The sequence below is a fragment of the Centrocercus urophasianus genome, unplaced genomic scaffold, assembly GCF_019232065.1.
Source record: "Centrocercus urophasianus isolate 14NV4802_14NV808 unplaced genomic scaffold, USGS_Curo_1.0 seq_22, whole genome shotgun sequence".
NCBI lineage: Eukaryota > Metazoa > Chordata > Aves > Galliformes > Phasianidae > Centrocercus > Centrocercus urophasianus.
In genome coordinates this window covers 6,684,878-6,707,510 of record NW_024884778.1, presented here as the reverse complement: position 1 = coordinate 6,707,510, position 22,633 = coordinate 6,684,878, and the positions used below count along the sequence as shown (strand labels likewise).

The 22,633-nt window shown below is 46.4% G+C and overlaps 2 protein-coding genes across 2 annotated transcripts; one reads left to right on the top strand and one right to left on the bottom strand.

Annotated features, from left to right (window-relative positions):
• The first annotated feature begins 938 nt into the window (after nucleotides 1-938).
• CUNH3orf14 (chromosome unknown C3orf14 homolog) lies at nucleotides 939-13,515 on the top strand. The gene is made up of 4 exons (XM_042823827.1): nucleotides 939-1,024; nucleotides 1,750-1,873; nucleotides 6,523-6,597; nucleotides 9,289-13,515. Exons 1-4 carry the CDS (start codon nucleotides 972-974, stop codon nucleotides 9,442-9,444), a joined length of 408 nt encoding a protein of 135 aa, XP_042679761.1. The 5' UTR covers nucleotides 939-971; the 3' UTR covers nucleotides 9,445-13,515.
• Nucleotides 13,516-19,761: 6,246 nt separating this feature from the next.
• Nucleotides 19,762-21,646, bottom strand: FEZF2 (FEZ family zinc finger 2). Its single transcript, XM_042823738.1, is given in 6 exon segments — nucleotides 19,762-20,024; nucleotides 20,400-20,532; nucleotides 20,635-20,769; nucleotides 20,850-20,915; nucleotides 20,917-21,117; nucleotides 21,119-21,646. Coding segments are annotated over 6 exon segments (1,326 nt in total).
• Nucleotides 21,647-22,633: the final 987 nt, after the last annotated feature.

Sequence of the window (22,633 nt, the reverse complement as noted above, 5' to 3'; positions counted from 1 at the left end):
TCGGACGTGCCCTCATAGGTGTTCTGACTGCCTGGCGTTTTATTTCTCCCGCCTTTCATGTGACGGTTTATGGTGTTGAGGCTGATTTCTGGGACAGTAATGCGCTTCTGAGGTGGAAAGGATTAATTGACGGCAAAACGCCTCCAAGCTTCTGAGTAGTGCTGGGAGCCGCAATGTGGGCAGTGGGCACCTGATCCCACCACAGCTAAAAGAACCCCAGAGCCATCAAGGTGTGCACGTAACCCCCTGTTCAGATATCTTCTGTTACTTTACTGAAGAGCTAATTCTTTCAAGGGCCCGAAATTTAAGCTGGTTCACTGACTTCAGTTGTTAAATCATGCCTGTATTTACCTGTGTATCTGCAACCTCATGTAGGGAACCTGCTTTAGGAAGGGGTTTGGAATCGATGGTCCTCCCAGGTCCCTTTCATTCTGTGATATTTCACAGGAGGCACTTTGAGGCGTAGTGTGAACTCCAATTGCAACTTTGTACTCATAGTATCACCATGAAGCCCGAAATCACTGCTGTGAACAGTGATACACAAACTATGTGAGCACATGACAGAGTCATAGAATCCTTAGAGTTGGAGGGGACCTCTGAGGGCCTTTGTGTGTGGTGGCTGTAAGCAGGTGACGTTTGAGAAAGCTTTATGAAATCTGAAGGTTGGAAGTCAAATTTTAGTTCCCAAGTAGAAATGTTAGAATTCAATAAGGTTTTCCTAATGTGTATGGTGGACACTCGTGGTGCATGTGTTTGTGTTCAAACCACAATGTAACAATGTCTTATGCTATTAAAATTTATAAGCGAGTTTTATTTACGTGGCTGATAAATTATATAAATATAATGCATGCAACTGTTACCTTGGAATGTTTTGCTACTGAAAAGCAAGTGTTTGTGCATGCCTTTGGAGGACTCTAATTTCACTTGGTTTTGCTTTAAGACAGTGACAAAACCTGGACAAGCAACAGAAGATGTCGTCCTATTTGGCTCAGGAAGTTCATCTGGCTAGGAGACACGAGGAGATGTAAGTGACTTCCTCAGTGGCTGGGCCTGCCCCACAGCAGTTTGTGCTGTGGTCCAGAGGGGTCTCGCGTTTCCATCCTTTGAACACTTAATCAGACCTTTAGAGAGCACGGTAGTATTTTACTGAGGGGCCAGTGATCCAGGAGGTGGCACTCTTCCTTCATGAACTGCTGGAATTAGTGTCATTGCTGGTGAGAGTATTTAGACTGATGAGGTTTTTTGACTTGTGATGATGGTACTGGTTTAAGATCTCCATTGTTAACCTCCTGTCACCACTGAGCTCCTCTGTGGGAAAGGTATTTGCATTGTCACTCTGTGCCTCAGTTATTGAGCTGCATCTTTTTCACCCCTTAAACTAAGGTTGTGAAGCAAATACAGTAATAGTCAGGAAACTCTGCTTTTCTTATAACAGCTAGTTATAACAACTTGCCGGTGCACAGGAGTAGTACTGATCAAGTCACCCCAGCCCACCCTGTCTTTCCTCTTCTGGGAAATTCAGTGCTTCTAAGCACCTTAGCATATGAGGACTGTTGGTTGCAATATTATAGCTTCGTACAAGCACAGCAGGTGGTGTCTGCCTGTACCTTTTCCCTCCCCCAGCACACCCACCCTACAGCGGGCTTAATTAGCCCCATGGTTTTGAGAAAACTGGGTAAGGTAAAAAGGTTATTTTCTAGCTCCTGAGCAAAATGTTCTACCCACTTAGCAAAATGTTTTCCTTTGTAGACTGTCTCAGAGATCAGCGCTGCTACAGCAGATGGAGACTTATCTAGGAGACAAAAAGACTAAAAAGACATGGCAAACTCAAGCAGCTGATGCAGCTCGTAGAAGGAATGCAGCACTTTTAAATGTAAGTTTCTGCAACTACCAGGAACTGAGTTGAAATGTCATGATTATGCAGCTAAGATAATTTTAAAAAAAATGTTTGCTCTGTTGCTATCACTGGAGTTCTCCTATATTCTCTTTTCTCTTCTGGAACTTGACCAAAAGTATCAAATGGCAAGTCTCTATTATCGGATGGCACTACTACCTATTTTACATGCCCTTCTTATTTGAGCCTTGTGGTGGCAGCTGCTGTCTCTCTTTTTTTTTTTTTTCTGAAGTATTTGCAGAGATGCAACACGTGCTATTACATTCTGCCTAAGACAGCCTCAGTGTAACTAGACTCCAAGACCTTAACACTTTGATTCAAGAGTTGGGAGTATGTTTGGAAATGGGTGCTGCCCAGGTCAAGATGCTTTTAGTCCAGGGTAGGAACTGTTGTCCAGCTGTGATTGTGTGAAATTACGGAAGAAGTCCTCAGTTATTTTTCTTTAAGGAGAGGTAGAATGACTTCAAGAATATTACTTGCAAGTATTGTAAAATCAATGCTTGGTCTTTCTGGTTCTTCTCAGTGGTGATACTGTTAATGTTAATAGCTGTTCTATATATCTGTTGTCATGTTTGGGTACAGTTTATGTTTTCTAGGTTAGTTAAGTGGATGTTTGAGAACTGGAAATGAAGATCTGAGTTTGATGTTGGGGTCTAGAATGCTAGAATTTCTAATTGAGCTTTAGCTTAGGCGTCTGAGTTTGAAGAGATGGCACTTGACCACTGACATGAGCATGCATTTGAAAAATGGTCATCTGCTTCTCACAGGCATTTTCTTCAACTCTTAGTTATTAAGATCCCATATAGTGTGTATTGAATCTTTTGAAATTGTAAGTTTTACTCTAGAAAATTAAAAGTTTTATTTTACCATCAAATGTTTTTTTGCTTCTTCATGCAGAACCTGATCAAGGTTTAAAAACATTCGCATTTTAGGTGGGTATGATTCTGAAGCAAGCTCTCTTTGAATTTTAATGGAAGCTATATTTAGGGAGTGGCAGATAAGGCAGAACAGTTAATGTGTGATGCCTTCTTAAATACTGTGTGATGAGGGAGGACTTCAACTCAGACTCCAGTCAGCTGCTGCATGCTGGGCTGGGGCAATCAAATGCCTCTGCAGTGGGCATGGACTATGTAGGTGCTTCAGTGTGAGGTTGATAGAAAGGGATGAGTTGTTTATTTTCTTGCATCATAGTTCATTTTCCTCTGCTTTAGTAATTTCATGTTACGACTCCCATTTTATAATTACCGTAGATCTATTTTTCATATTGCTAGTTGTCTTTTTTTTATAAATGATCTTTATTTTACCAGTGCATTCTCAGCTAATGTACACAGGCAAGCATAAGAAATGCAGGATATATTTTCTGAAAACTTGTATTGGAAATGTTAACAATAACTTAGACATATACAGAGTGTAAATATTTTTGCAGCTACACAGATATTTGCCATCTTCTGTCACATCCTCAAAATTGTTCCTTTCAAGTGTCAAAAATGTTGGTGTTTGTACAAAAAAAAAAAAAAAGCAAAAACATATGTATCAAAACAAATTCTGTGGCGGGATAAAGTAGCATAAATCAGTTTAAATCTATTTATTTTATACTGATTTTAACAGACGTGCACTCCTGCAGATGCTTTCTGATAACAGAATAGAAAAGAACAAAAAAATCTCTGCAGAGTAATACATGAGACGCTTGAAAACAAGACTGATTAATGTGCCAGCTTCAGAATATTGTTCCTGATACCAGGCACTGTACATTTCACAGTTACCATGTGGAGAGTTGTTGATTTGGCCTACTAAAAAATACACGGACATGATGAAGTGTTATATTTTTATTTGCATTTCTGTTTTTCTGCATGTAAGCAAAATCAGTTTTCAATATGTGATCATAGGAAGAGACATTTTTCTTTCTCAGTGCTAGTTGATATTTATGCACAGGAAAGCATTTCAAGATCAATTTATTTTCTAATCAGCAGGAAGCAGGGAACTAAACATCTTTTTTTAATTGAAATTTTAGCATTATAAGCACTTGTGCAGCATTTTAACATAATTGTCAGAGTATTTCACTTAATGTCTTTAGAGGGATACTGCAGATTAGAGAAATCTGTATCATCTGGTGCTTATATAATGTTTTCATAACAAAAGCAGAAATTAGACCAGTATTTACAATCTAATTTATGAGACTTGTTTGTCAGTAACATTTCTGGTTTATCAGTTCTGTTGTTATTTTGGTGCAGCATCTTATATCGTGAAATAGAAAATAGGGAATATGCTCTTTGATTTTTAGTACTGACTATGTAAGTAATTTAGACTGAGTTTGATTTCCTGTACGGGCATGTAATTGCAGAATTACTGAGGTGGGATTCTGCCAGGCTCTTATCAATATAAGTGACAGTTGAATTTGGTCCCCTAACAGCGATGTGTTTGTCATGCATTCCATTTTACCTCTGGGGAAGGGTCTTGAATTGTTTTTGTTCCAGACCTTGTAGTTTCAGGGGAAAGTGCTGCAAGATGCTCTCTTTTTTTTTTTTTTTTTTCTCTCTATATTGTGACATATTAAATTTGTTGCTATTTTTTTTTCCAAAGAAACTTACACCAATGTATTTATTTATAATTGAAGATGGAGATTCCTCTTCCCTGCAAAGTTCACTGGTTGCATAGACATGAAAGAAATGCCATCTAATCTTAGTTATTTTTCTAAAGCATACTACACCTTCCAGCAAAAATTTTGTTCACTGTCTGTCATTAAATCAGTATTCTGACAATAGACTGCACAACACAAACTCGAGTGAGCAACAAAAAGACACATCCAATATCTAGGCTATGCCAAAGTGACCTTCTCCACTAAACATATATGCACAACTGCTCTCTCCTTTTTTTGCTTGGAATACATAAATTTCCAATGACCATAAACATTCTGATGCCCTTAACTGAATAGCTAAAGAAATTATTTTTTGATGCTCTTCCTTCCTGTGAAAATTCCTTTAGGAAGGGCAGAAATCCTGTGGGAGAACATGAAACAGACTTTAGTGCTTGATAGTTCTTCTGGATGTGGTGATATCTTCTCCAGCCTTCATCAGAGCCATACTGAGATGAGCTTCGTTCAGTGTGATTGATGGTCTGTCTGTTCTAAGCACATGCAACAAAGTCCATACTTAGTTTAGTGAATTCTTTTATGTCTTCTATTGTTTTTATTGACATTGTGACTTCAGGTGGCTTCTGGTTTCGCTTACGTTCCCTGTGTATGTTTATTCTCTTTTCTCACCTGACAAGAGGCAGCCACTTGCTGCTTCTGGGATTTGGATAAATCCAAGATCTAAGTTTGTTCTTAAATGTCCCTTAGCTTCTCCAAGGTTGTAAACTCCCCTGTACGAAAGGGGACTTTTACTTAGATTTCTAAGAATGTGCAAGAGAATTTAGTCATGGTGTAAAAGGGTTTAATGAAATAGAATAAGATGAACACTGTAGAGTGAATGAACTGAGTGTGTTACTAAGTTGAACCTGAGCTAACAGGTTTCTGTTTTTATTAACCATACCAGCTGAATTTGAGCCATGTTTCTCAAACTAAACTGAAGTTGAGCACTGTTTATTTTTGATGTATTCGTATTGGCTATTATTCAACACGAGTAATCATGTTTGGTCTCTCTTGAGGATATGCTTCTCCAGAATCACACTCTTCTTTTCAGCAGCAGTGGTGGTGAATATTTGGGAAGTCCCTTTGGGGAATTTCCTCTCTCATTTAGTTTTTCTGTTGTACTCTTCACACCCGCTCTCTGCTCCCAACTCTGCCATCTGCTACACTTTCTTTCCCCCTCCACTCTGTTCAGCTTTGGCTTCTTCACACCCCACTCCCACGTCCCTTTCTGTCTCTCTTCATCTGCCCACCACTCAATCTCTTCAATGTTTGGGTATGGAACTAAGCCCACAAGAATGGGTCAGAACTTTAAGGGGGAAGGGGGCTAATTTGGGGTGATGGGTTTTATTTGTTTGTCACTGCTGTTTCTGTTTTTAAAATTTATTTAGGCCTTTGTGAATCCAGCACACATCCACTGGGCAAGCAGAAACCCAAATACTGATTTTTATAAGAAAGCTATGTGAGGTGCATTGTCATCCAAGTTTGTCTGGTGAACAGCTTGCTGCAGCTCTACATTTTTGTGCACATGTTATGCATGCATATTAGCAAGTCATCTTTGTCTTGAGAAGTAAAGATCTTGCACATAATTTGCCTAGTTACTTTACAGTTACAGTAGCTAGAATACATACTTCAGTTTTCATGCAGCACAGAACAAACCATTCTATTCTACATTGCTGTAAATCATAGAGAATGGAATTTAATTGTAATTTACTTTAGCGTTCAGACAGAACAGCAGTGCTTCACAGCAACAAACCTATGTGGTAAAACATTTGTTCTTTTATCAGAAAGTTACAGTAAGCATTTAGAAACTGTCGGTTCCTAATCTTACAAGTTAGATTCCAGAATGGCTGCAGAGAAAGTTTTGAACCTCCAGTGTTGTTATTTGAGTACTGTTTAAGTTTAATGAGTTAGCTTAATTAATCTAAATGTCTTTATATGAGTATATTTTCCTTTTAATATTCCCACTGTGTTTTTAAAATGTGCTTTGCCTGTGTTTTAGGACATAGAAGCAGCAGAAAAAAAGCTGCAAGAAAGAATGTATTTACTTCCACATCCCGATACTGTTAAGCTAGAAGTAAGTCCTAGAACTCTGTCTTTTTGTTGCTGTTTACCAAATATTTTGCTCCCCATCCCCCCCAAGCATGTTCTTAAAGTGAAAATAATTGATTTTAAAATCCAGTGACTGGTATAGCCAAAGGCCTGTGTGCTGTGCAGCAAGCTGAACCTAACTTCTAGGGCAAGGTCCCTAGATTCTGGAGCATTCTGGTGGAAATGTTTTGTAGCTTTCAGGTCTTTACATACTTGTATTTAAAAATGAAAATGGATGATATTGACAAAATTCAATTTTTACAATGACTACTGTGACTGTTATGTCAGAGCTGCTTTGTTTTACACAGACATCCTGTTTTCAGTGTGCTGCAGGTTGTCATCCTTACATTTCAGAGTCAACAGTTTATCAACTTGAACAGAGAAGGTTTCACTTCTCACAGTTATTTTATCAGGTCGTACAGGATCCCAGGAGAAGTAGTGCTAAACCTGGGATTTTTCTTCTCACTCATAGTCCCTGAAGCATTATTTAAAGATGGCAATTTTGAGGAAGTTGCTACTCTGAGAACAAAATGTTGTTCTGATAAAACACACCAGTTTCAGTTCTCTAATCTCAAGACCGTTTTCTCAGTATTGCGCTGCGATGAATGAGTAAGGAGGACAGGAGCACTCTTAGGAGCAGAAGTAGGAACACAGCTTATTCCTGATAGAAACTAAACATCTAACCACAGGGACACCAAATCATAGTCCTGCGTGTGTTTCTTGCACCAGTGATTTGTGGGTTCATCATTATGCAGTGAGTTATTTTCCACAAACATAGCATGTCCCACACGATTCTGTGTGCTGTCAAAGGAGAGGAAAGGTACGAACTGTAATGTTTTCATCTGATGGTGAGGTGTATTGTATGTTGATTTCACACCTGCTGGGCAAGTGTTGTAATACTTAGGCTGCTACTTAAATGAGAAACATCATTCCTTGGTTTAGTTACTGTTAAAAGATGTTGTCTGCCTTTCTAGTTCATAAATGGCTGACTCCCACGGCTGTGACAAGGTACATTCTCAGAATGCCCTTTTAGTGGGGTTTTAAGAAATTTTTAGGAAAAATCAAATGTTCTTCCTGGATACCTGTATGTCTTGAATGACACTGAATGCCAAAGTACTTGGTTGAGCCCGATCTGACTGTGCTCAGATGTAGAGTTTTAGACTCTTAGAGGACTTCAAGGCACCTGAAGAGTTGTTTGGATCAGTTTTGGACTAGGAGTTCAGCTTCTGTCTTTGTCCTGTATTAGGTGCTTAAGCTGCTTATGGGATGTAGACTGAAGTCCACATGTACTGAGAGCACAGAGCTGATAGCTGCAGGGATCTTTGTGCTCTTTAGCATAGTGGTATAGTGGTAGAATTTTTGAGAAAACGATGTTACTATTTGAAGCAGAAGATCCTATTTCAGCCTTTTTTGTACTTCTAAAGAAGAGTGCTATAAATAGTAGAAAAAGAAAACTTTTTCATGGTACAAAATTCTGGTGTGTGCTCTGCTCCAAAACACTTCTGAGCATATTTCACTCAGCCATATATGTGTCTGTATTAATATACTTTGAAAGTTATGGCTGTAATGGATCCCCAGCTTGCTAAGTCAGAGTAGTTTTGTGTGACAGCACATATGCTTGTCAAAAAAGATTCTTTGAGTAAATCTGTTGAAGAAAATATTTTTGTAAATCTGCAAGAGCTGTAGTTATATCTGAGTTACATGTAAGGATCAGGATGATTAGCCAGGAATCTAATACTCTGTAGAAAGATGTAGAAGAGTACTATAAAGTGAACGTTATATATTTAAACAAGTAGAGGAAACAAAATGCATATGGCACCGTACATGTTTTCTGCTACAAAATTACTTTTTACTGAATGAACATAGGTATCTCAAAATACCTCCACTTACCTTAGAGAATTGGATGTGTAAGTTTCATCTGGCTCTTGATCACATTATCTTGTGGAGAAAAAAGAAGAGGCGTCACTAAGCATTTCTTCTTCAAAGTTCTAGAAGAAGCACAGTTCTCCTGAGTGCTAGCACCAAAATACGGTCAGTATGTCCGTCCTAGCAGTAGAATGGAAGTCAGGTTTCTTAGTCAGAGGCACTGAGTAACGCACAGAGTTAGATAACCCAGTGTTGTTTTCTGACCACGAGATGACTAGATGGCCTTTTCCTTTCGTGATGCAAATCCTGGAGCCAATTACTGTGCCACTGATTTATCACAGCTGAAATTTTACTCAAATAGTTTGAGCTGCATTGCTGCAAACTTTTCTAAGGAAAGCAGCTTACATAGCACTTCCTGTTTATAGCATTAAGCAGATTATTTTTTTTTATTTCAAATTTAAATGCAACTAATGCATGTATTTAAATACAAAAGCTGCTTTTGGAGAAGCTTAGAATCACAGAAGGTATTTTATTGAAGGCACGCTGAGGGTCTGAATTAATCTGTGCTTACCACAAGAGGGCAGATTCAGTCACTTCACAGTTCATGCCACAAGATGAAATCCTTCCAGTCTGGTGTTTTGCGTCGTATGAGAGATTGATAACTTTGTGTGCAAGTACATTATTCTTTCCTGAACTGCTTCACTCATAAGGCAAGATTTGAAAATCCATTGCATATATCTATTGTTTGTAAACATGCTGATGCAGATTTTGAAATAAAGTTGATTTTTTTTTTTTTTTATGTCTTTCTCAGACTCTCTATTGGGCTTCAGTAAAAGACTCTCTTCCCAATTGGGAAGAGTTTCTTTTAGGAAGAGCAGAATATCCCATTGGTTTTAAGAAACTGAAAACTACAAAGCAGAACAACATAAGCTACCCAGAAGAAGATTCACAAAAACAAATACTCTGATTTTGTTTTGTAACTCTGGTTTGAGCAGACAATATCATCCAGGTTATAGAATGTAATATTATGCCATTAAATGGTAATGTAAATTGTTTGAGATGAAAATGAACTGTACTGGGTAATTTGTTTCTGTTGTCTCCGCGTGTAAAACTTCAGTTTGAATGGTGGCGTCTGCTTTTGGAGAGCTTAAACTAGAATTCCTCACAATGAGAGAAGCAGTGCTGCTGAAGGGGGCTTTTTGGACCAAAAGTCAAATCACCCACCAAGGTGATCACTGCTTCAATATAAGAAGAGTCTTAGGTTATTTGCAATCCTCTGCTTTTCTGTGTAAGTGTGATAACTAAAGGTATATTCATACATAATCTTTCTACACTGTATTCATCTCTGTTGCATGGATGTCTGTGGATGAAGCAGAAAGGAAGAATTTGCCATTAGTGGGAAGGGCAGGCACTTTGCATCAGTCCTGATTCAGCAGCAGTGATCTGTGTGGAAACATTCATGATAGCGGATGTGGGGAGAACACCTTGAATTTGCATATCTTGCTTTCCCTGATTGTTGTTGTTTTTGGCATTGCCACTTCTATTGCTTCTGCACCTCTCTCCTTTAACTGCTGCTGCTTTTCCCAGCCTCGTGCTATCTAACGTGTGAGTAAAGACAAGAAAATACAAACAAATCCTTAGGAACTTTCTGCTGCTCCTAGGCTTAATGCTATTTTCTTTATGGTGGCATCCTATAAGTGAGATCTTTAACTTAAGCATGAGGAGTTTGATAGGAGCAAGCAGGAAGGTTGCCTGCAGCAGCTGTCATACAACCAAACACACAGAAGCTGCAGAGATTCTTTCTCAGCCACTGAGCTGTTCCTCCACATCTTCTTTCAGAGTTCATTGGAAAAGGCTTCTAGATTTGTGACTTGGCCTGAAGAAATTTCACCCTTCCTATGTGAAGGATGCTTTAAAGAAAGGAAGGGAGAACCTGGGCTGGAGTCGATATATTGCTAAAATTTAATCTTATATGCTGCAATGTTCTTCTGACTGGGACAACAACAGCCCCTGATCTGAAACAGGAATAAAAGAAGTTGACTTCTGCCAGAGCCTGGGGATTTGGAAAAATTGTAATTACTAATTTTTGCTGATCTGTTAATGAACTGATCAATGCATCTCCGTGTTACTTAGAGATACAAATATTTTTTGTGCTAGACTAGGGAAGTACTTTTATTGAAACTCGGTTTCTAGCAGCATTATTGATAAATACGTGAATTGGCTCAGACCTGTGGACTGAAGAACACGTGTTCTGTCCATTAAACATAGCTCAGATATTCACAGGTTGATGAGCTGTTGGTGGGGAGTTTGTAGTTCAGTCTGAACTAGAGAATGGACTTCTGGCTGGGAGCTCTAGGAAGCCTGGCTGAACCTGAAGGACCAGTATCCATGAGTGCTCCTTCCTGAAATTAGGCAGTCAGTTTTGTCTGGATTTCAATTAGTCGAAGTATCATTTGCACACAGGAGGAAAAAAAAAAAGAGTAAAACTTCAGTTTTGAAGATGTTGTATATTTTCAGTGGGAATGCTAGGAGTTCATTTAAAACTTTTTCTTTTAAAGTGTCCATTAAACTGATAAGTTTTTACAGAAACTGCCATCTTAGAAATATCCTGTTGAGTGGGTGTTGGTGTTTGTAACAATAACGTTGTTTTCATAATATGTGATGGCAGATTAGCACGCTTCTCTGCAGTGTTGTTAACAGTTGTAATTAAGGAATAAACAGTAAAGGGTGTCAGTCCGATGACAATTTCATCTATAGTGTCACAATACAAAATGTCACAAAATATTAGAACTGTTATATAACTACAAAAATATCAAATTAGGCTTTCATCTTACTAGCAGAGAGCTTAAAAAAACCTGGCAGAGAGACCATTGCAATTTTATACCTACTCAGTGTTCTGTCACAAAGACAACTTGGTAATATTTTCTTCTGTGAGATCTCAACGTGGTTCTCAGTCTGATTTGGTGGGAATGTGTGTGGATCTTCGAATCATTGAGCTCCAATTTAAAAACGCAAATAATTGGAATCAGTTGAACATACAGGAGGGGAAAAGCAATTACATGCAGTGCCCCTCTCCCACAAAAGGGGTGGGCGAGCTGTTGCTAACAAAGGCTAGGGCTCATCCCGGTGTTTGCATGGAAAGGGAAATCGCTTAAACTAAAATCTGGGCCCCTAAGAACTTTATACGTGTGAATAATCTGGGTCTTTATCTCTTTGGACTCCGCCTAAACGCTGGGACACAATGCAGATGCTCACCATTTCCTTGCTGCTTTTGGTTTCTGGTGGAAGGCAGGCAGCGTGTGCTGTGAGGAAAGAGCAGCCGGAGAGAAAAGGGCTCTGTGCCGTTGTTTAACTGCTGTAAAAATAAAGACAAAAGCAATTCCCTTGGTAACAAACATAGTTTGAACTGTCAGGTATTATTAGATACTTCATTAGATACTTGGATGCTGTCTTTCTGATTTTTTTTTCCCCGTCTTTTATCAGGCTGAGAGGTGAACATTAAAATTTGTCATCTTTTCAGAAAAGGAAATTACATTTTTTTCTGTGCTGTAGCTTCAGGACAGCTAGCAGATAGAATGTTATATAGGAACAGGTCCAGAAAATTGATTAGAATAAAAATAGAGAGGAAACTTTTAAAGTAGGAATGTGTGTAGGCATCTTCTCTGGCTGACAGGGGCCTTTTTGTTGGCCTGTGGTCTGGAAGGTGGAAATGCAGTCGTGTATGAGCTAAACAGCAAAGCAATAGGTGCAAGGAGGCACGTAGCAGGGCTGCTAGGGTAGAAGGCAGGTGTGTCCTGATGTGTCACAGAGCTTGGGGCAAGCAGTGGCAGAGCACATGACATTATGGTATCTCTTGTTATACCTGGTGCCATTTCTGTGTGGCTGAGCTGGCTTGCCACCTGCCTTTGGGTAGATCCACATTGGGAAAGCACTCCTGTAATAGCTTAAGTGTATTTAGATAAAAACCAAAACAAAAACTATACATTGATCTATACTGCCATGATTTAATACTGGCATTAAATGAGATCTTGAATGAGTGAGTATTCTTCTGTCTCAATGCCAATGCTTCAAGAAGATGAATTCAGTGTAGTCATCCCACTGTCTCATCCCAGGCTTTTTATCTGTTCTGGGGTAAAGGGCTTTTTTTACTCTGAAAGTAACCTGTTACTCTGCATTCTTGATGTGCTGCTTGCCCCTTTGTGCTAAAGCATATGTATGCATAAGCTACAGTGGTCCTGCTTCTTGCTTCTGCTGCTTTCCCAGTGGGTCAGAGAACACAAGGGAGAGAAAAGCAGGAGAAAAAACAAATGGTTTTGCCTGTTTGTAAGTTAATGATCAAGAATCTTATAAGAAGAAACAATTTTGGGGGTTTGTGGATGGATGAGTAAGCACAGGACTAGCCTAGAAGCACAGCCTGCTCACCCATTTTGTCACCTTTATCCTCACATTCCCAAGGATTTCATTGTCTCAGCCATTCTGGCAGTAGGGGCAGTAGCAGAGAGCATGTAAGTTTTCCCTGGGATAGGAAGTTTCTTATTCCACTGAGTCCTTCTCAAGCTTATTGGTTTCATTTGAGGGTGTATATGAGATAACAGAAGGGCTTGGATACATGATGCTTGTCGCTGTGGTTCCTCTCGGTTATATTTCTGCAGGTCACGTGTTCATAGAAGTTGGGAGCCAGGCTCTAGGCAGAGCTGATAATTCCACCTCTCTATTTCATTCACGTTGTGCAGCCAGGGTTATAGGTGCTCACTTTGAGCTTGCTGATAGTGAAAAATAAGGGGAAAAAAATGGAATGCAGTTTTAGAGGGTTATGTCTGAAAGAAAACATTACTTACTCCATAATGTTAAGTTTCATAATATTTTAATAGTTGTGTTCAGATACAACTTGACCTTAAATATCACCCCAAATGCAAGCTGTTTTAACATATTTGTAATGCTCAAATCGTCATTACTGCAATATTCTGTTTCCTTGAGGATTATAATCCACTGATACAATATGATACAGTTTAAATAAAGCTTTCATCTTGTATTCACAGCCTGGTGGATTTTGGTGTTGTATCGCATGGACAAACCGTGTGTAAGTCGGTGCCTGCTGTAGCTGATGTGCACTGAGTCTGCAGGTGATGGATGCTTTGCTTAGGTGTGCTGCTTATTATCCTTCATTTTCCTTTGAGACCCATCAGAAATGTTTATCTGCTGAATGAAGATTAGAATCTCAGAAGTTTGTTGATGAAAAGTCAAAATGTAATAAATCCAGGGTAGGTTATTTATGCTCTCTATTGCTTCACAGTAAGCATGTGCTTAATCAAATATGTGATTATTTGCAAGATGTGAATAAATTTTAAGCTCTTACAAAGGGAATAGGTGGAAAAAATAAGTTTTGTAGGTTCCCCTGCAGTAAATAGCGTGGTTTAACTTGGGAATTTGCTGCTGCTTTTAAACATAGCTGAAATGGCTCTTAAAAATGCCTGTCCACTGTGCGTGTGCATATGTATCCCTGCAATTGCATCTTTTTCATTTGAGTTACTTTGCATACGTTTGTCATTGCTGCATACAAATAGGAAGTATGATCGCTTCTTCCCATAAGTTTTATCACTAGTGATGATGATCTTAAAAATAAATGTGTGGTGTTCTTTCTCCTCTCAGTCGTATCACCTACCAGCAAGCCCTAATAGGCTGCAGAATAGTGTGAGACGGTATTTACATCACACTTTTGAAACAGATTCAAGCAGAGCCAGCTGCCGTAAGATTATTTTACAAATATATTGCAAATTAATAAAAGGAAAAATTCGGTGTCCTTTAGTAAATTGCAGTCTCCTTGCCTAATGCCTAGCTGGAAGCGGCAGTAATTAGTACCTGCCTCACAGAGGGGCTGGAAACGTCGTTTCGGTTTCCAGCCTTGTGTTTCTTTACCCGTTTAGTTTGTGTGCGTCCCCAGAAGCTTCGTGGCTGGTGCTCTAACTTGCTTAACAGAAGCTCCGGAGGACGGCGCCGTGGCAGCCCTGCACCCGCAGCTTCGTCCCGGTGTGCGCGGGGTGCCCACATCGCTGGGCACGGAGCTGCTAGGGGTGCGGGAAGCCCAAGCTTAGAAAAGAAAGAAAAGAGAGGAGAGAAATAGCATTCCTCTGCCGTTTTCCAGTTTGAAATGGGTAGAAAGCCCAACCTGGAGCACGGACGGGCGCGTTGCGTCGTAGCGGGGCACTCGGGCTGCGCACCGGCGGAGCAGCGCGCCGCAAAGCGTGCCCGAAGCGTGGGCTGCGGCGCCGGCATCCCCGAGGCGGCTCGGGGCGGCTGCTGTGATCCCGGTAACAGCCGTAGTGAGAGCCGTGACGGTGGGAGCCACGTCCGCAAATCTGCAAAGGAGAGCTTTGCATGGGAACAGACGATGTCAGCCCCCCGTCTGCTGTGAGCAGTGTTTGGGGTGAGCTGAAACAACTTCAGCTGCTTTACCCCATTGCTCGGGCGTTCCTTTTTATTTAGTTTACGGGCACGATTGGCTTTTCCCTCCATAATCAGCTTTCTTTTGCTGGATTCATTCATTTATGCGCTAATCCAATGTTGGTAACATCTCAATTCATTAACGTAATGAATCAGAAGGAAGAGGCTGGTTATAAATCAGAAAGCTTCTATTTATGTGCAATAGCTTGGCAACTGACAGCACTGAGGAAGACGGTAGAAGGAGTAAGAGACAGATAACGGGACGTGGTTACGCGGTTGCAGCAGGGTTCAGGTGCTCTCTGTGTGATCCAAAACGCCTGCTTGCTTTACACGACAAACGTTCCCAATTGGGACACATTCAGCTACTGCGGGCTCGGTCCTTACGAGCGGCTGTTAGCGCTTCGCTCCGTGGGATTTAGGGGCCGGGCTGTGCCTCCCATGTGGGTACCGGGGCCGCTCGGTGGGGATGGGGCTCGGGGAAGGACCGGCAGAGGCGGGGCTGCGTTGCTGCCCCACGGGTGACCGTGTGACCCTGCGCGGGCACGGCGAGGTGCTGAGTCCCTGCCCGCGCATCACTTCGAACGTTTCTCGCTGCCGCAGCGTCGGGCGAGCACAGAAGACGGCAGAATCGCCGTAGTTGTAGGAAAAGTTTTGCGCTGTTTGGGATTTATCAGCTTGATTCTGAACTTCGGGCCCGTTTTCTTTGCTCCCATCCTTACTGGGGACAATCAGGCTTCCCCAGAACAAAACACGCTGTAAAGCAGTTCAAAGCAGATCTTACAGAACGCTCTCTCAGTACCTACACGTGTTTCCCCAGCCACAGGTGCAGAAGAGAGTAGAGGGAATCGCAGCTGTTTGGTTTCTCTTTTTTTATTCCTACTTAAGGACACGTGCTGGGTTCACCTTTCCGTGATTAAATCAGTTAAGCACGTGTGAGCCATAAGCATGCAAATGGGAGTAATACCCAGGCAGGGTTGGTCACCTGGAGAATCAGAGCGAATAGCAGCAGCAGCTAAGGGGGGGTAAGTGAGGGGCTTTTCTCTTTATGAAATGAGTCTGTGGTGGTACTTTGCCTGTGGGGTGGCTTCACCCCAAATAACTAGATCGAGCAGATGAATGACACGAGGTAAAACCAGCCGCAGGGTGAGATCTGCTACGCGGGTCGGGAGCCCTCGGGAGAGGGCGTGGGGGTGAGCGTGTCACTCCCAGCCTGTCCCCACTGCCGCGGTGTTCGTGGCACTGTGCTTGTGGAGTTCCAGAGCCTACCTATCCCTCCCCCCGGAGAAAAGGGGGGTAGCTGAAGTCCTCGAGGCGCAAATCTGAGGAGAGAGAGAGATGTTAAGGAGCGGGTTCTGACCACGCCGTCGGGGAAAGCGGTGCCCTGGGAGGTGGTGAGGACCCTCGTGGTTGACACGCGGGAGTCGCTCTCTCGAAGCTCCGCCGTCTTACTTAAAAATGGTAGAAATGCTGCTCCGTGCGGCTTAAAGCAGGAGGGCAGAGCTCGGCCGGCACCTGGGCGCCCGCAGGGATCGGCAGGCTGGGCAAGGCATGTGTCAATTCAGCCGTCGTGTTGACTTAAGCGAAAGTGCTAAGCCATTCCTAAACCTAAGTCAATACAGACTTAAGCCAAAATTGTTATTAACGAGCTCTAATCTGATTTAAGAGCCTCCGAACGAACCGTGTCTACACGGGAGGAGAAGAGGCGCGGGGCCCCCGGGTGCTTCGGGGATACCGGCACCCTCGGAAGGACCGGGACAGCATCCCGCACCGTGCCCGGCTCGGCCAGGCTACGAGAGCAGCGCTTCGGCCGTGGCGAGTCTGCCCGGGCTGTGCCGAAGCCTGGCTGTGCCGAGGTCGGGCAGCCCCTCTCGCTGGGACATGGATGTGCCAGAGCGTTTTTTTTTTTTCCTGTCCCGATGGGGCAGTTGAGCCCTCCACTCCACCCCCCAGTGGGGGCCTTTCTTTTCTTCCCCACCAGCTTTGAGCAGCCCTGTTTCAGATTGGCCTTTTTATGTTTGATATAAAGAATAGTTGTTGGCCAATTCCATCTTTTCATCGCTGCTCTCCAGGCCCGGGTCCAAGCGGCTTGTCAGATGCTCATTAACTCCCCCTTTGGCTCTTTCCAGTGTGTCTCCTAAGCTCATTGTGCCAAGAACTAGCGCTTCTTTCTCTTTACACGGCTCCCTTTCTCTGCTCCATCAGGGAGACAAATTACTTTCCAAAAGGGATCGCCAGGGATGGTTTAATGAGAATTTCTCTAGGGCTGGCCGTGGAAATCAATGTAGTTAACATTCGGTGCACTTAATTGGACTTTTCTCTTCTGCCTCCTTCAAAAAAACTCTGAAGCTATCCTGTTAATCTCTCATTTGTAATCAATTGTGTTGACTAAACAAAAGTCTAGGTCGTCCTTTCTTCCTGTCCCAGACAATCCTTTGTTGCCTCTAAATGCCTCATTCTTGAGTGCTCCTGGTCTTGTAGATGGGTTCGATTGTTGACAGTTCATTATTGCGCTTTTGTCCATTTAATCTCCCTCGCTGTGTTTTGCATGTGCATGCCTTAATGAGCTCCGTTGGCAATTAACATGTTTCTAGCAGCAAACTGGTTGCTCAGACGTTTGGAGAGCGGAGTGCAGGGAAAAGGGCAACGCGGCTGCCTTTGGCTCGGGCGCTTCCCGGTGCCCGACGCGACGCACCCGGCTCGGGAGTCCGCTTTGGGCCGGGCCGGGCCGGGCCGAGAGGGAGACCCGGCAGCTCCTCGTGCCGTTCCCCGCCCGGAGGCACTTCTAACCCTCCCCCCGAGGCACCGGCACCGCTCAATCTGTTGTGTGCGCGGCTGCGGCGTCGGGAGAAGGGGTTGTGTGCGGGTTTTGTGTTACCATTGAGGCTTGCTGGCAAGAGCGCTGAAGTGTGAGCAGTCGTGGACAGCAGAAACATCTTGTGAGGGAGAAGATAATTGGAGTCTCTGGCGTGTGTGCGTCTGACAGAGCCGCCCCTCCCCCGCCACCCGCCGCCTGTGTGTGCCGGGATGGGGGCGAGAGCCCGGCCGGGGGCGGGCAGCGCTCCCGGGGCTCCGATCCTCGCCATCCGTTTCTCGGTGCGGCCGGAGCGAGGACGGTCTGGGACCGCTGCCCGCCGCCCCCGGAGGGACAAAGTGACAAAACCCGTCCAGGGGCGGCCGGCGCGGCCCTCCGAGGTGTCCCGAGGACGTTCCGAGCCGCGACGAGGCCGCCGCTGCCCGTCCGCCAGCTCTACGGGCAGCGCTGCGTGTCAGCAGAACGAGAAAAGAGCTCTTCTGCAGCTCCCTGCTGGGAGCGGCTCTTGCCCTGCCTCACCCACCGGGCTGCGGGAAGGGCTCGGGGCCGAGCCCAGTTCTGGCTGTCGACGCCCCCCGGCCCCGAGGTGCGCTTCCCCGGCAGGGGCGGCAGGACCGGCTCGGAGCTGCCGGATTCCCGGCCTCGTCCCGCCGTGGTTTTTCGTCCTGCCGCATTTCCGGGGCCCCCCTCGCCGATCCCGTCCCGTCTGGCTGCCGGGGCCGGGCTCACTCTGCAGCCGCGATCCGCTTGCGAGAGGTTGAGCTACAGCCCCTTCGCTTGGGGGCGGATTCCCTCTCTCCTAAGGTTTCCAAAAGCGATGACTTGTAGCTGGGATTCCAATTATTATTATTAATTTCTTTTTAACCCGAAACTCTCCCAAAAAGTCTTTTAAAACAAATTCTCCCCCGATCTTTTCCCCGCTACCAGCATCAGCGCGCATCACTCTCCACGCCTCAACCGCTCCAAACCATCAAAGCGATTGTTTTGGCATCGAAAAAACCCCAAAACTCGAGTGAGGAGGAGCTCAGCCCCGGGGGCTCGGAGCACCGCTCCCGGCACCGCAACCCGCAAAGGCGCAGCATGGGGTCGCCTCCCGGCCCCTCTCTCGGCGCAGAGCTGTGCTCGCCTTCGCCTCCCTCCGTTTAATCGCTCCATTAAGCGGGGAAAGGTGAACTCCCCATCGCGGCGTCCCCAGGCATTCGGGTGTCGCGCTCGTTCCCCGCTTCATTGGCGAGCCCGGCCCGAGCAGCACGCAGAGATCAGCCTCGTTTCTCCGCTAGAATAATATTGTTCCTAACGACGTGGCCGGAATAGACACTCGCATATTAAAAGTAGGGAAAGGGGGGAGCTGAGAAGGGAATATTTAGTGTAATCCAAGTGCTTGATTATCCGTATTCTGATCAAAAAGAGTTTCTGAGGCCTGCTGGGAGTGATTAGATTAATGTAATGCGGTTTGAAGGGTCTGTGTTTTCTCTCTTAATTTGGGTCATTACTCGGAAAGCGAGCGTGAGATCACTTCATCTGCATGCGGGGAGCGGCACCGAGGAGCGGCCGAACAGCTCCGAAAGAGAGCGGCCCCGGGAAGCTGCGGGCGCCCACCAAGCCCCTCTCCTGGGGGTGGTTCCACCCGGCCCTCTGCGGCCCTCACTCGGGCTCCTCCGGGCCCTGCACACGGCATCCCCCACGGGGCCGGGCTCTGGGCCGGAATGGGAAATGAAACACCTACGAAGGGCCGGTTTATTGTCCCATGATAGATTATATATATATATATAATATATATATTCCTCACTTATTCGAGCGTACATTTAAAATGGAGATTTACAGACACGTATAAAGAGCGCTGTCCTGGCGGGGGGGGAGGCAGCCGGCCCGGCCCCTCTTGGCCCGCAGCGCCGTTAAATAGGATTCCTCTTATATACAGCTGCAGCTCGAGGTCGCTTGCTACCGGCGGCTGAGCTCGCTGGGGAAAAGACAGAGAAGCGAAGGCTGCAGTTGGGATGGGTAGCGGCGGTCCGGGAGCTGTGCCGGCCCTTAGCTCTGCCCGCTGCGCGTTGGATCCCGGGGTGGAGGCGGAGGAGCGCTGGAGACGCTGTCGTGCAACTTTCGGACATGCTTCTTTAAATCAAAGTTTCTGCAAAATCCTTTGCCGCAAGTGACGCACGTGAAGGGCTTCTTGTCGTTGTGGGTGTGCATGTGGAAAGTCAAGTTATAGATCTGGTGGAAGGCTTTGTTGCAAATGGTGCACTTGTACTGCTTCTCTCCGCTGTGGGTCAGCTTGTGGTTCTTGTAGTTGCCTGCGAGGGAGGAGGAAGGTGGGAAAGGGGTTACCGAGGGCGCCAGGTGAGGGGGGCAGGAAGCGAACCCCCGCACCCCGTCCCGCTGTCAGAGCTGCTCCGCGTCATTGCCGGGGCACAAATGAGGGCAGGGTCAGCCCGGTGACCCGCGGCAAATGGAGAGCGCCCGGGATTAGGCCCGCGGCCCCGCACCTCTCATTTAAAAAGCATTTTGGGAGCCCCGGCAGCGGTCTCCGTGCTATGGCCCGGCTTAGGACTGTAATTGGGAGAGGTGGCGGCGGCTCGGCCCCGCACCCCCCGTTCCCGCAGCCGGGCAGGGCCCGCTAGATCCCCGCGCTAATAGTGACGGAACCTCCCCGACCCGGCCTCGCTCACCTTTCTGGTGGAAGCCCTTGCCGCAGAACTCGCAGACGAAGGGTTTGTAGCCGGCGTGGATGCGGATGTGGGTGTTGAGAGTGGAGCTCCTGTTGAACGCCTTCCCACACTGGTTGCACTTGTGGGGCTTCTCCTGCGCGGGGAGGGGGGGGCACGGGAGGGGACGAGAGGCCAGTTAGGGGCTGTGGGGAGAAGCCGTCCCCTACCCCATTCCGCCCCTCACCTCCCCACCTACCTGCGTGTGGATGATTTTGTGCCGGCACAGGGTGCTGGCTTGGCGGAAGCCCTTCCCGCAGACCTTGCACACGAACGGCCGAGCGCCCGTGTGCACCGGCATGTGCCGGGTGAGGTTGTAGTGCGCGTTGAACACCTGCGGGGAAGCAGCGGTGAGACGCGGCGGGCCGCTTCCGCACGCTCCGGCCCCTCCCGCCCCCCCCCCGTTCCCCTTACCTTGCCGCACACCTCGCAGGTGAAGTTCTTGGGTTTACCCTCCGCCGTTCCGCCGCCGCCCCCCCCCCAGCTTGGCGTGGCCCTTGGGGGGACCGCCGCGTTCCGCCGCCGCCGCCTCCTTCATCACCTGGTCCAGGTGGCCCGGCAGCCGCTCCTTGTGCGCGAAGGGCGGCGGCGGGGGCAGCTTCTCGGCCGCCAACCCCGCCAGCTTGGCGTTCTCCAGCAGGAAAAGCTTCTGGTGAGCCGAGAGCCCCCCCGGCGGCGGGGGGGCCCAGCAGGCCGGCGGGGAAGAGCTGTCCGTGCAGCAGGTCGGCCGGGTGGTAGGCGGCATCCAGGTAGTTGAAGTAATAGAGGGAGCGGGGGGCTGCCGGCACGGCCCCCGCTTGGTGGATGACCTGCGGCTTGATGAGCCGCCCGCTGGGCTGACCCAGGGCGAGCTCTGCCTTGCAGCAGACGCCGCAGTTGGCTTTGCAGAGCCCCCCGGCGCCCCGCAGGCCGCTCTTCCACAGCTCCGAGTAGTTGAGGAGAGTCTTGGAGGGCACGTCGTAGCCCAGCGGAGGGATAGGGATCACGCAGGGCAGCGGCGAGCACAGGCTGAGCGACTTCTTGCCCGCCTCCGGCTCCGGCCCCGGGCCGCCGTGCCTCTGCTCGAAGGCTGCTTTGGGCTCCGACGTCTTTGCCATGATGCGCTCGATGGAGAAGGCCAGGCTCTTAGACGGGTTAGCGGCGGCGGCCCGGCCGTCGTGCCGAGGGCAGGGGGAAGGCATGACCGTCTCCAGCGACCCCGAGCTCGCCATGGCTTTGCGCCGTGCGGGAACTTGGGCTGAGCGGCCGCTCGCTCCTGCGCTCGGCTCTGCATTCCAGAAAAGCCAGGAGACAAATCAATTTAATAAGCACCTTGTTCTCTTTCCCCCACTCAGCCCCCCCCCACCCCCCCCAGGCACCCCCTCCCTATTTACATTCAAATGAACATATCCAAGAACAATGGCACGTAGGGTACCAGATTACTGCTCATTAAGCGGAACACGCTAAAGTAACATGCAAGCTAGACCTTGTTAGTATTTAAAAGGAAAAAAAAAAAAAAAAAAGCCAGAAGAAGCTCCCCCAGCCCCTGCTGCCCTGCCCAACCACACCGACGGGGCGCGGGGCTGCCTCGGCACCCCTTACCTTAGCCCGGCTCCGACGAGACGCATCCAAGCAGCTCGGTGCGGCCGCAGTCACATTTTGATAGCAAACATCTTCCCGAGCGTCAGCTCACCGCCTCGTACATTTAAAGCTGACATCACATGAAGTCACTTGGAGCAGGATGACATGGGGATGCCACCATGGATCTTCCCCGAGCCCAGGCGCCGGGCTGGAGCGCGGTGGGTTGGGGCAGAGAGAGGAAGAGAAGCCCCCCCCCCTCCTCCACGCACGATTTCCTTCCAGTTTAAGACGCTCAAATCGCTCGTGTGCGAGCTGGGTTTTTTTTTCCCTCTCTCTCTCTCTCTCCCTTCTTAAAAAGCAACTTGCAAAGCAGAGGAATCGTTTTGCATGTGGCAAATTAGAAGGCAAGTGCGATTCACAAGTTGGGTGGAAAAGAGTGCTCCAGTTCTCGCTGGGGTTAGAGGAGCCGCTCGGAGTGAGCGTGAGGATTTTTTGCTTTTTATTTCTTTCTTTCTTTTTTCTTTTTTTTTTTTTTTAAGAAGGGGGAGAATGAATTTTTTTTTTTTCCTAAAGCGACTACCACGCAACCGTGCTCGAGTTATTTTGGCAACCCATCTGCAATCAGCTCCGTTGCAACC

Coding starts and splice junctions, on each gene's coding strand:
- CUNH3orf14 (XM_042823827.1), top strand. CDS start 972: ATGTCGTCCTATTTGGCTCAGGAAGTTCATCTGGCTAGGAGACACGAG. Junction 1,874..6,522: donor GGAATGCAGCACTTTTAAAT/GTAAGTTTCTGC, acceptor CCTGTGTTTTAG/GACATAGAAGCAGCAGAAAA. Junction 6,598..9,288: donor CCGATACTGTTAAGCTAGAA/GTAAGTCCTAGA, acceptor TGTCTTTCTCAG/ACTCTCTATTGGGCTTCAGT.